Source organism: Micropterus salmoides, unplaced genomic scaffold (genome assembly GCF_014851395.1).
Source record: "Micropterus salmoides isolate LMB-PRFRI ecotype aquatic unplaced genomic scaffold, ASM1485139v1 Ms_hic_scaffold_13, whole genome shotgun sequence".
In the NCBI taxonomy this organism is placed as follows: Eukaryota; Metazoa; Chordata; class Actinopteri; order Centrarchiformes; family Centrarchidae; genus Micropterus; species Micropterus salmoides.
In genome coordinates, this window is record NW_024040374.1 from 3,078,914 (window position 1) to 3,091,257 (window position 12,344).

Consider the following 12,344-nt stretch of genomic DNA (forward strand, 5'->3'; position numbering starts at 1 on the left):
TGGAGATGCCTTTTAGAACCAGAGTATACAGAAGTAGAACTTAAGGAAATCTTTGCTGGTTGTATTGTAAGTTGATTAATTTATTTGTAGGTATTTAGAGCTATCTTACCAGATGGTTGGGTACAGGAGGCTTATTTGGCCATTGTCTCAATGCTGCCCATAGAGTGGTTTATGTTCACATTCAGAGCAACTAGCCACAGCTTTCTAAGCCCAATTTCATTCAAAGGAACACGATGAACTTTATATGGTGACTAAATGGTGCCTTAAAAAATTTAAGCATGCACCATCTTTTAAAAAGAAAAGTCAAGTTTGATTTTAGACTGACTTTACAACAACACATTCTGACTCAAACAGCTTATCTCTGGCGATACATAGTAAGCAAACAAGTTGCATGGAAGTTCTATGGTTGAGAAAAATGGTTGAAAATGTAGTTCAAAAGGAAATGGCTGATGGCATGTTGGAGCGTTAAATATAATAAGCACACAGGGTACACTTTAAAGGTTCAGTGTGTAATATTTCTGAGGATTCATTGACAGAAATAAAATATTATATCTGTAACTATGTTTTCAGTGGTGTTTAAAGACCTTGCATAATGAACCATTATGTTTGTATTACCTTAGAATGAGCCATTTTTATTTACATAACTGCGGGCACCTCCTTCTATGGACATCTATGGACAAACAGCGCTACAGAGTGCGTTTCGTCATCACGCCGTTCTTCTTCTTCTGCTTGTATAATTCCGGCAGTGTAAACGCCGTCACTACATTACATGCATCCATAGAAGAAGAAGAGGAAATAATAATAATAACAATAAACAGTCTCTGAGTAGTCATCTGGTTTATTAGAAGTAAGAAGAGAAGTGACATTTGGACAAATGTACGAGTTATTTAGCACAAGAGCCGACAGCCTGTGGATCTTTATACCATGAAGCCAGAGGAGTCCGACAGATGAAGATAACTGAAGGCAAAAATTCATTGATATAATCAGTTTGGATTTTCCCAGATAGAAGGCTTTGATGTGGGACAGATGTTTTCAAAGCAGAGCTGAAGTTGTCTGTTTTCTGCTGGACAGGTAATTAACTTAGTCGGACTTAGACTTTTTTTAGCGATGCAAATGAAAGCTGTTGTTTGATAGCTTTAGCTAGCTGGCCATAATCACAGAGAGCTGTGGTGTGTTTCCCCTGTCAGTGTCTTATCTTGATGGATTATTTTCATGTAGCCTTGTTATTCTACAGCGCTGTGGTTTGGCTTGTCCGGGTTACGTTAGCGAGACAATCAGCTGATCAGTAATTGGCAATAAAATGTTAGCTTAGAGCTTGGAAGCGATCAGCCAACTAAACTTTTGAACTAAACTACTGCTCTGGTAGAAAAAACATGTAGTTGGATTAATTTCATGTAGTTATTCTCCAGTGCTATGCTTTGGCTTGCTGTGTAAAATAAGTAGTTGGATTAATTTCATGTAGTGACTCTCCAGCGCTGTTTTGCCTTTGTCTGTTACTTTGTTAGACAATCAGCTGATCACTAATTGGCAAAAAAACTCAGCCAGCTAAACTTTTACTGTACTACTACTGGTAGAAAAGATATGTAGTTGGATTGTAATTTAATATAGTTATTCTACCGTTACCTTCCTGAGATAAACTGCTGACGAATATTATTGGCAATAAAAGGTAACAACATGGAAGCTCAGATCAGCAGCTAAACTTCTGTTGAATACTGCCCTGGTGGAAAACATGTATTTATTTTACTGCTAATAGTGACACATAACATGACCGTGTGCCTGTCAAGTGACCAATAATGAATACTTTCCGAATTTGCATTTTAAAAAAGGTTTTTTTATAGTGCCTGGCCACTGTGCACACAATTGTGCAATTTGTACTTTTACATGCTAAATGCCCATTAAAAACGTTGCACCGTTGAAATTATGCCTGTCAGTACAACTTTGTGTTTCATTTTGGTAAGATTTGCAGATTGCTTATCTAATAAAAAGTGAGAGGAGCCTTGATCCTCACCTGACAATGCCTTTGGAAATTTCATGTATTATGTGGTTTATAATGGACTGCGGCGCAGAAACATTGAGGCTTACATTTTCCTGTTATCTGTCAGTGGCCATACTTGATGCACTAGATGTGACAGTGTTTATGAGATGTGAGATGTCATTTTCTTTGGTATGTTAGTCCAGATGAGCAGTTCTAAAAGACTGTATGATGTATGAGACATCTTGTAGCACTTCATTTCTTGATGTGGCTGTTGTTTATTCATGAACAAACAACAATAATATTCATAAAACATGTGTTTTTACTGAATAATTAAGTAAATATAATTTCTTAATATATGTAAAGAAACCTGATTTCCTGACTGGCAACTCTCTGCTTTCTCACATCTTTTGTCCTGTCTCAGGCACTGTAGCTATACAACTCCCTTGGATGGGGGGGGGGGGGGGGGTTCGCAACTCTCACCACTTGATGCCACTAAAACTTACACACTGACTTTTTTCTTTTATTGAAGTTTTTCTGCTGACATTAATTAGCTTTGGTGCCGGTACAACTCTGTGCTTCTCAAACTGGGGACACGCTGACCGCCATCTATTGCAGGTAATACACTGACAATGGATATGCATCTCATACAGCCCCACCTCAAAAATCCCAAATGATCCCTTCAACCTTTCATTTGCTGCTGGTTACAATATTATAACCTAAAAGGGTGACAACCAACCCTAGGCTCCCCCACACAGGAAACAACATAAATAACAATTTACAACAATTTAGTATGTTTTACACTATAGCAGACAGCACACTTGATGACCAACACACTGTGTCAATGCAGTTACAGCAACTCCACAGTCAAAAACGGGAACTAATGCCTGAAAACTGCAAGGAGATGAAGAGACAGAGGCAGCAGGTGGACAAGAGAGATGTGACACACGCCCAGTTCATCATAGTTTATAATAGTGCAGTCAGTGCAGCGAGGATACTGTTGAGATGAGGGAGGGCGGGGCCCGTTTTAATTGAAACTGATAAAACAAAGCTAAGGATGCCAGTGGTGCTTCCTACAAGCTTAGATAGATACATATATAGACACCTTGCAGCTGGAGAGCTGCTAAGTGGTGGTCTGATTAAGTGCTAATCAAAGCCTTGCTAAGGCTCCGGCAGTCTAATAAATTAATAAATGAATTATATGTTAGAAAAGCTTTATTTAGATTAAATAAGTTATTGGTCCTATGGCAAAAACTACACAAATGTAGAGCTTCATGCTACATTTATAGTCATTTGCTCCAGGATCAGGATGTAAGCCTGTTATGATCTTTTGTAAAACTGTTAATTGTGGTAATACATACTGGTGAGAAAAGGGGGATATACTGTAAATGTAACCCGCAGACTAATGTTATCAATCAGTGAGGTGTTTGTTGGGGCTGTCTGTGGTATGATTCCTTGGTAACAGCTCAAAATCAGTGCTATGTCTTCAGTTAAAGCCCCTGAGCTAGATGTTCCACCTCTCAATCAAATAAATAAGAGGGGCGGTTAAGGTTCAGATGGTGCAAAAATAGCGCTGCGGAGCCCCGCGGTAGGTTGAGAGGCAGGCAAAGCATCTCGTGCAAACCACTATGCGTGAGTAGAGTGTTTGGATCCTATTTCAAGTTTAGACAGAAAAGAGTTGAATGACTGCCAGGTAAACAGTGCAGCGCAGGTACTGATTTGGCCCTGTGTTTATGCTTACACAAAAACAGCCTACAGCACTGCTGAATGGAGGTAGGTCCTATCAGCTGCAGCGATAAAGCGAGGTGTCTATGGCTAAGATCAATCATTGCTTCTTTTTCTTCTTTATCCACCCTCCCACCCCCTAATCTCCCTCCACGCCTCCTAGCTCGGCATGCGAGGGGACTCTAGCGTGTGAAGGGTTGAAATGGACGAGAGCGGCAGGCTGGAGGTTCATTGACAGACACGCGCTAACAGTAACATTTTACAGGCAGGCTCAAGCGGTGTACTACCTTGATGGGGTTATGTTTTGAGTTCCTGTAGACTGCAGACCACTATCTGATCTCAGGTCTTGGAAAACCTGTTGTAAGGCACCAGAGGTGTTCAGGTGATGGTGCAGACTTTGTGCTGTGCAATGTCAAGGATAAATGTAGGGGTAAATATATGCACATAAAATATGCACACTCAGATATACATGCAGAGTTTGCTTAGAAGAAGCAATCAGAAGCAGCCCTCAGGGTTAGGATTCATTTTTGCCCTGAGGTCATGTATTAGGGGGGAGGTCTTTTATTTATTTGCCAACCCATGGGTCAACTAGAGCTGCACTTCAGCTAACTAGAAGGGCACTTTGGGACAAGAGGAAAACTTGGTCACTTGTATCTAAATGGGAACCTCCAGGTCGGAAAAGTGAAGCAGATGTGGAAGTCCCTCAAAATATGCGTTCTTTCAAATGGTCAGCAGGGGGCGACTCCACTGGTTGCAAAAAGAAGTCCGGTGTAACACCAAAATCTGTGACCTCAGATTCTGATTCAGATCAGATTCTATGACTACACCCAAACGACGATGTTTTCCTAACCATAACCAAGTACTTTTGGTACCTAAACCCAACCAAACTGCAACCGCTTCATGTCGTCAACAAAGCCTCTGGCGCTTAACTTGCTATTTGGGTCACAGAATCTGATAGGTCAGATTTGTTTTTGGTGTCACACTGGTTCCATTAGAAAAATGGCAAAATGACCCAGCTTCCCACTTGATTTTTTATACCTCAGTAAACACTTTCAGAATGAGTTTATGGTCACAGTTGCTAGTTTCAAGTCTTCTTCAAAACAGCATGTTAGAGTCCCATTTAGAGGAAAATAGACAAAAAAGCAGTTTTAGGGCAGGACTACCTTATGATTGACGAGTCGCTACCATGGCGACCTGCCAATCAGGCTCAAGTGAATCATATCCGCTGAACTGTGTGCATTTAACCAGGGCCATTAAAAACGCTTATTAGGAGTTGGCTGTTCATTTTCTCTGGTGAATACATTTTGTTTTAAGCCTGTTTTTCGCTAGCCAAAATTAGCAACTCAGATGATGTCACAGTTAACGTGGATTACAGATGCACCTTGCTAACCAAGCAAGCTAGCTCCACAGTCTCGTCCAAATATGGTCACGTCCGGTGCCACTGATATGACGCATAAAAATCATGGCGATGGCCAAAATGCCAAACTCAAGTTTCAAAAGGGCAGTCCACAAACCAATGGTTGATGTCCACATCTTTTATACAGTCTATACTTGGATCAACCAAACAGAACTTCGGGTCAAGAGGGTCACTCGGGAACCAGAGAAGCTCTTTTGCAGAAATACAGGGGAGCTACTGGGTGCTTGGCTCCTCCTACCACCCACCCATGCTCTCCCAAAAGCCATGGTGTAATTCAAACCCTGGTCCAGACATATCCCAGTTAAAAGTTAAAACTTTTTCAGGTTAAAAACATTTAACCAGAAGCCCACTCTTTGCACACTACTGGTTAGAAAAGTAAAATAAAAATATTACATGTATTAAGGCAATAAGACACTGAGGGGACCTGGAATTACATCACTACCTTTGCATGTGTATGAGGTCCTAGCAGTGCCAGGCTGCCTTTCACCCGTGCTTCACCTGTACTTCACCTCTTTCCTTAATTACTTTAATTACACCCTTACTGGCTCCGTTTATTTATATGTATCTATTTTTTTCTCACTCTATTGGTCTGGCAGGGTGTGAGCACCTCAGGTAAGAATGCCGGTGAACCCAAAATAGCAACATGTGGCTGCCAACTGACTGCATGAGATGCTGCTTTATTATTATCAGATTTCATTTATTAATCGCTGACACAGAAGCAGCAGAGATTTATGCTCTTCAAACCACACTTGTGAGTCACTGCATGTACTGTATTCGTGTGTGTTTTGGGGGGGAGTGGGGGTGTGTATGTGTGTATCAGATATCCACCAAAACATTTTAATGCTACACTATAAGTGCATTCGATATGGAAATTTCTTGCGTTATGTACCAAAGCAGCTTCATGGGAACTTTTTGTTTGTCACTTTTAAGTGTTCAGGTGTGCCTCTGATTATACGGACTGGATGCCCCCCACCATTTATCTTTCAAAACACAAAGGTATGAGTCTCTAGAAGCGCAACAAAGCAGGCAGCAAACATTTAGAGGGCTGCATTGTTGGGTAATTACAGTAATCACTGTTCGAGGAATAAACTAGATGGAATGTATGCATCTTACTCTTCTATTTTGCCAAAGCACATGTGCAATCCCACACACTTTCACACCCACACCTGAGCAGACGCACAGCTGCAGACAAACATACGCTCCCGTACACAAACTATGCCGGTACCTACTGTGTTGAATTGAATGAGTAGAATTGATGTGGAATATCTGACTTTTAGGTTGGCTGTGATGTAGACACATTGCTGTACCTACCTGTGCGCCCAACTGAAGCATGACTATCAGTGGCCTCTGTCAGAGACTAAATGTGCTGCAGGGAATCTTGGGAATCTCAGTTACGCAGCGTCTCTTGTTGCCGTTCCTCCCTGCCCTGCTCACCTACAGCCCGTACTTTGTTGATCCAAAGACATGGGGGCTGGACACCCTTCACTCACAGAGAAGAAAGAAAACAAAGATGAGAAACAGGTAAGAAGTCATCCAGAGACATGCAGACAAGGGTTAGCGTGTGAGCGCAGACCGTCGCAGAGGTGGGGCTATTTTTGGAACTGTGAAGGATTCACCCAATGAATTTACATTGCTGAAATTCCACTCATGTCAGCACTTAAAAGAGATTTCTTCTCCTGCTCAAAGGAGTTATTTTAAATGTCTAAAGGTGAGCTAAAATAACAAAGTGCCAATTTTAGGAGCGACAGGTTATATAAGCATGATGTGTTTCTCCAGTCTTACCGCGAGGCAGAGTTTACTCTTCTAACCTCAATGACCTAGCAATTAAAGCAATTTCACTGCATTATTCAGTATGTATTATTTTCCATTACAACCTAAAGGTTAAATATCATCCTGACCTTCTCAAATGATGCAATATTCTGAAATAAGCCATAATCTAGATCTCAGGAGAGAAATGATAATGTGATACTTCATTGATCCCTGTGGGGAAATTGTCTTTACACTTCTGATTTCAAATTGCCATGTGGAGAATGAAAACTGAAAACAGGTGTGCTGCCTTTCACACCAATCACTTCAGCACAGGTGTGTGTAGCCGTCTTGGCAAAGTACCTGAAATCAAATACGGGCTCATCACACTTTTGCAAAGAAAAAAAATACATGCAGGCACACCTACCACCAGCCTGGTGGTGTAAAATTTTCTTTGTGTCTTGTAAGTGTGTTGCATAGAGGCGGTGATAATGATGGCACACATGCCGCTGCTTTCCTCAGCTCTGGTTTTAGGCTCACAGCGGTGGGCTCCTGAGTTTCAACAAAAACATTTTGGTTTCAACTCTCCAGCTGCTGCAGCAATGTCCTAGTGAGAGAAGGAAGCTGTTCCCATAATATAAATTTGATTAGAAGATATCTGACGACATTTGGTTTCTCTAACATCCTTTCTCTCATCACAGCTGACACTACAGAGTTTCTAATACGGACTTGACTCCAGACTTTTATGATGTACTGGTGTACCAGTGAAGGCAAAACATGTGCAAGACCCACCCTGGTTCACTTTCAATTTACAGGGATAATCTTTCCCTACAGCTAAATGGGAGTTGCCTGAATTCGGAAAAGCAATGGTGGACTGTATTTGTCCTCACAATGGGGGCACTAAATCAGGACCATAGCTACCATTGAACACACTGAAGTCATGTCCTCAGTATTTTGTCATGTCCTCAGTATTTTGTCAGGGTATATACATACTATTAGAGAAGACTCTGAAACACCCTTTAGACTTTTATGTTCGAAAAAAAGATGGAGTGTGTTTATTGGAGATCTTGATCAGTTGCATTTATGATTTCCTTATAGCTCTTTTACAACAACTTTAAACGTAAATGTGTAAGATATGACCATAATTTAAGTTTAAAAATTTACAAAAACCAACAGAATGTGAAGAAGTAACCATTCTAACGTTATGCCAAGGATGCCTATGTTTCGTTCTACTGAAGCTATCATGCTTACCAGCTAGCCCTGGCCCAACCTGTCTCGTTATACCACTTTGTACCTCGAGGGGGGATAGTCCAATTGTGAAGCTCAGGCCTTCCCATGTTTTAGCAGGGAGATGTGTGTGAGCAGCGAGTTCACTATGTTACACAAGCTCTCTTTAGTCTAATGAATAAACAAAATAAACTGACAAAATGTAAAGAAAGGGAAAATCTTACAGCTGTTTTCCTTATCAAACTGAAAAATGCAGCCGTACACCTTCTGAATTCAAGTTTCTCTCTTTCACCAAATTAAACGCCTTGTTAACTCATCATAAAACAGTTTCTTCAAACTCAACAAAATCATCTTGGTTAGTCTTTCCACTGTTCCAACAATCGTCAACTCAGGGGTGTTCGAAGTAAACCCTTAATTCACAGAGTTAGATGTGAAAATATTTTGGCTCTAGACGCTGTCGCTGCCTCTCTGATGCCCGTCCTCCATCCCGCTCCCCTCCCGCTGACTGTCCTGGACCCACCGACATCCCCTGGGTCAGAGTCCTGTTAATCACCTCGGTACTGTATCCCCTATTATCAAACTGGCCTCCATCGGTTTCTGAGTCTCACACACACACAGGCGCGCACACACGCACAGCTCTGGGTACCATGAGATCTTTAATCATGCCTGTCATGTTCACCCAAGGTACAATTAGGTGATAAACTTTGAACATGTAGACACACAAACCGCTCAGCATGCCAAACATAAATTTCCATATGTCAGTGCTTTCAGGTCGGTAGGCAGCAGTTAGTTTATAGTGACCTATCCTGTCGTATCAATATGAAGCACTGTATAGATCCACATACATGAATAATACAGTTAAACGTACAGTAAGTTGTTCAGGTGCCAGCAAAGTCCGAGCTGCTGACATAGGAGGAGTGATGGAGAAGACAGTTTAATGGTTATAACAGGCCTGGGGCCAAGCTCATAACTCATGTTAACTCTCAAGCCTCGCTCTGCACCGTCATCAGGCTGAAAGGTGTTGACAGGAGAATAGTTATTGGGACAAACAGACATTTGGTTTACAGGTGTCAGGGACTTCAGTTTTCTTAAAACCTGCTAGGGTAGCTATGTTCCCTAAATTGGTGCTATATCTTGACTAAATGTCTGCATGTGAAGTGGAATTTATTTATGGCTCATAAACGAATTGGTCATCAGGGTCAAAATGGTTACATTATGAAACCTGTGTTGCAATGATGCACAAAGTTTAAAAAGACTGACAGTCTGCAGCCTCAACAGGGAAATAACCATCAGCCTCTACTCCAATGTTGAGGAATTCTGCTTAGGACCACAAAATCTCTTGTTCCGGCCATGGCTCTCATTTTAAACCCATGGTAAACAAGTGTGTATGCTAGCCTGGTTGACCCTGGAGTACTTATTTGTTCAAAAAATGTCAACCACAACTTTTGATAGCAAAAAAAACAACTAAATCCAAAATATCCCAACTGCAGTTAGGTAGTAGTGTTGTTGTTTGGGTCGTCGGGATTTACATTCAGCAGTTTGAAGATCCTGCCTCCCTTGCACTGCTTATTTGCATCACCGGTTCAAACACAGAGTGGATCGCCTGTTCTCCACCCAGGCTTCTGTCGCTCGCTGTTTCTTTGCCTGCAGGTGCAATGGTCCTCTGAACTTTACATGACCTCTAATGCAATCTTTCTGACTTTTTTATTCTCTCAGCGCTCTTGTTTAGCCTGAGAGCTTACATATTATATATTGTGCGTTACGTGGAACTCATCCAAACCCATCTATTTTAATTCAGTTTTGCGTCCTCGTTACTTCCCCGTTCCACCGGAGCGCCGGCGGAGGAACAGGTTGAAGTGCACAGCAGGGACTGCCGTGTCTAATTTTCCATTTATTCTGTTCTCTTCTTTCTGCCCATCCACAGTCTTTCTGATTAATTTACCGCAGCACTGAACTTTTCAGCACCCTCCGAATGTTTTTGCTGGTCTATTGTGAGCGATAAAGTGCATCACCCACCCACGAAACAACCTAAAGTTTAATCGGCTGGGTATAGAGGAGAAATGTTAAAACGGGACAGAGACTAATGAGTAGGCTACAATTGGGGAAAATGATTTTTAAGAATGTTCAATTTAAATAAAAATAGTGATCAATCATCTGGCAGAAAAGTTTAGTTAATGAGTTTCAGGCGCTAAATGTGGTTCAGGAAAAGTTTTCTGTTAAAAAGCTGTGTAGGCAAACAGTTGATAGTGCTGTTGTCTCTCTCAGCGTCTGTATGATAAACGACTCCAGGACTTTTAATGGATAGATGTGCGTATTTCTGGTTAGCCTACATTTTAGACTAACCTATTTTTCATACCTGCCCTCTCTTGCCTCACTTCCTCCCTGTTTTTGTTCTTCAGTGGCGTGGCACAGTAGCGTCCAATTGTAAACATACATATATTATATCACTCAATCGCTTCAATGGATTCGGGCTGGAAACCCCGCCCGTGGGCCGTCCCTTGTCGAGGCATTATATTATAGCAAGACAAGCGTGTCTCCGGAGACAGATCAGTATTCTGCTGCTCCAGACTGAGGCTCAGGGTGCCTCCAGCGCTACAGACGAGCCTTTACAACACATAAACACACAGAGACATTGCTGCTGTCAGGACTGCTACACCTGCTCTGCTGCTCAGTTAAGACAGGACTGTAACGTAGGAGACACTTCAGGAAGAGGATCATCCTTCGCTTTAAAAAATGAAACTTGAAGTTTTCTCTGCGCACCACTTTGCTCAGAAGCCGCTGGAGCTGTGCATGGAAGCAGAGGGAGGAGTTCCGTCTCCTCTATCCGGGGACGAGCTGGGGTCGGACGGGGACTGCGTGGCCAACAGCCCGGCACCTGTCACCCAGAGCGGTGACGCCAGCAAGGGTAAACCCTACACCCGCAGACCCAAACCCCCTTACTCCTACATCGCCCTCATCGCCATGGCCATCCGGGAGTCCAGCAGCGGCCGCCTCACTCTGGCAGAGATCAACGACTACCTGATGAAGAAGTTCCCGTTTTTCCGCGGCAGCTACACCGGCTGGAGGAACTCGGTGCGCCATAACCTGTCACTAAACGACTGCTTCCTCAAAGTGTTGCGGGACCCATCCAGACCCTGGGGCAAGGACAACTACTGGATGCTCAACCCGCAAAGCGAGTACACCTTCGCTGACGGGGTGTTCCGCCGCAGGAGGAAGCGCATCGCCAAGAGGTCGTCAAAGGAGCAGGAGAGCCTGGACACCCTCAGCGAGGACACCCGCCTCCCTGCCCCGGAGGAGAGGGTGGGGGCCAAGTTCTCTAGCTCGTTCGCCATCGACAGCATCCTCAGCACACCCTTCAAACGGAGGGAGGACAGCTTCGTTGATGCAGAAACCCACGCCTCCCGGATCTACTGGTCCCAAGGGCCTCACGTACTGCCTTACACTATGAGCTATCCGGCACAGCACACGTACCTGTCAGAGGGGGCGTACAGCAGCACAGAGCCCAGCAGGGATGCACTCGCATACCTCCAGCAAACAGCACCGGAGGCCGCTCTCCATGCGCTCAGGATGCCCAACAAGGCGCGAGGTTTCCATATAGACTCTTTGCTCTCATAAAACACCAGGACTGTTGTCAGGCTTGTATGTTTTGACCCATGATGTGCACTTTTGTGGGCGCTCTTAGCTTTCAGTGCTTTAGCTGTTTAACTTTTTTAGTTTGTTTGTCTCACCATGATTACTGTAAGTCATTTTGCAGTGAAAAACAAACATGACGCGTTGTCAATATAGATCCAACTGTGGTGACTCAGCAAATAGTTGCTGTCATCACAGGACATTCCACTGTCTGCCTGTGTGTGTGTGTGTGTGTGTGTGTGTGTGTGAGAGAGAGAGAGAGGGAGAGAGAGAGGGAGAGAGAGTGTGTGTGTGTTTGTATTCACGTATCCATGGTTCATTGGTCATTTCTACTGTATGACGGCAACCAAGTGCCACGTTGAAACTCTTCATCTATTTATATTTTCTTGTTTTGTATGAACTGCTGTATAAAATATTGTTGTATATATAAAAATATTGACTGAGCTGCGATGAGAAATCACGTGGCTGCACTACCGCATGGAAATGCCCAATGTTTTCCTAAGATTGATTCATGCATGCCTGGTATTTTTATGAATAAAAAACGTGAAACAATGGGACCCTGACTTTCAATGAGTTATTCATTACAGACATGAAAGGGTGTTTGTCAGATCAGAAGCAGGTGTACAG

General features: G+C 42.9%; 1 protein-coding gene across 1 annotated transcript; it reads left to right on the forward strand.

Moving 5' to 3' along the window:
- The first annotated feature begins 10,618 nt into the window (after window positions 1-10,618).
- foxq1b (forkhead box Q1b) lies at window positions 10,619-12,274 on the forward strand. Its single transcript, XM_038715075.1, has one exon. The coding sequence runs from the start codon at window positions 10,821-10,823 to the stop codon at window positions 11,700-11,702; it is 882 nt and encodes a 293-aa protein (XP_038571003.1). The 5' UTR covers window positions 10,619-10,820; the 3' UTR covers window positions 11,703-12,274.
- Window positions 12,275-12,344: the final 70 nt, after the last annotated feature.

Bases quoted from the DNA above. Each gene is read 5' to 3' on its own strand.
- foxq1b (XM_038715075.1), top strand. From the start codon at position 10,821: ATGAAACTTGAAGTTTTCTCTGCGCACCACTTTGCTCAGAAGCCGCTG.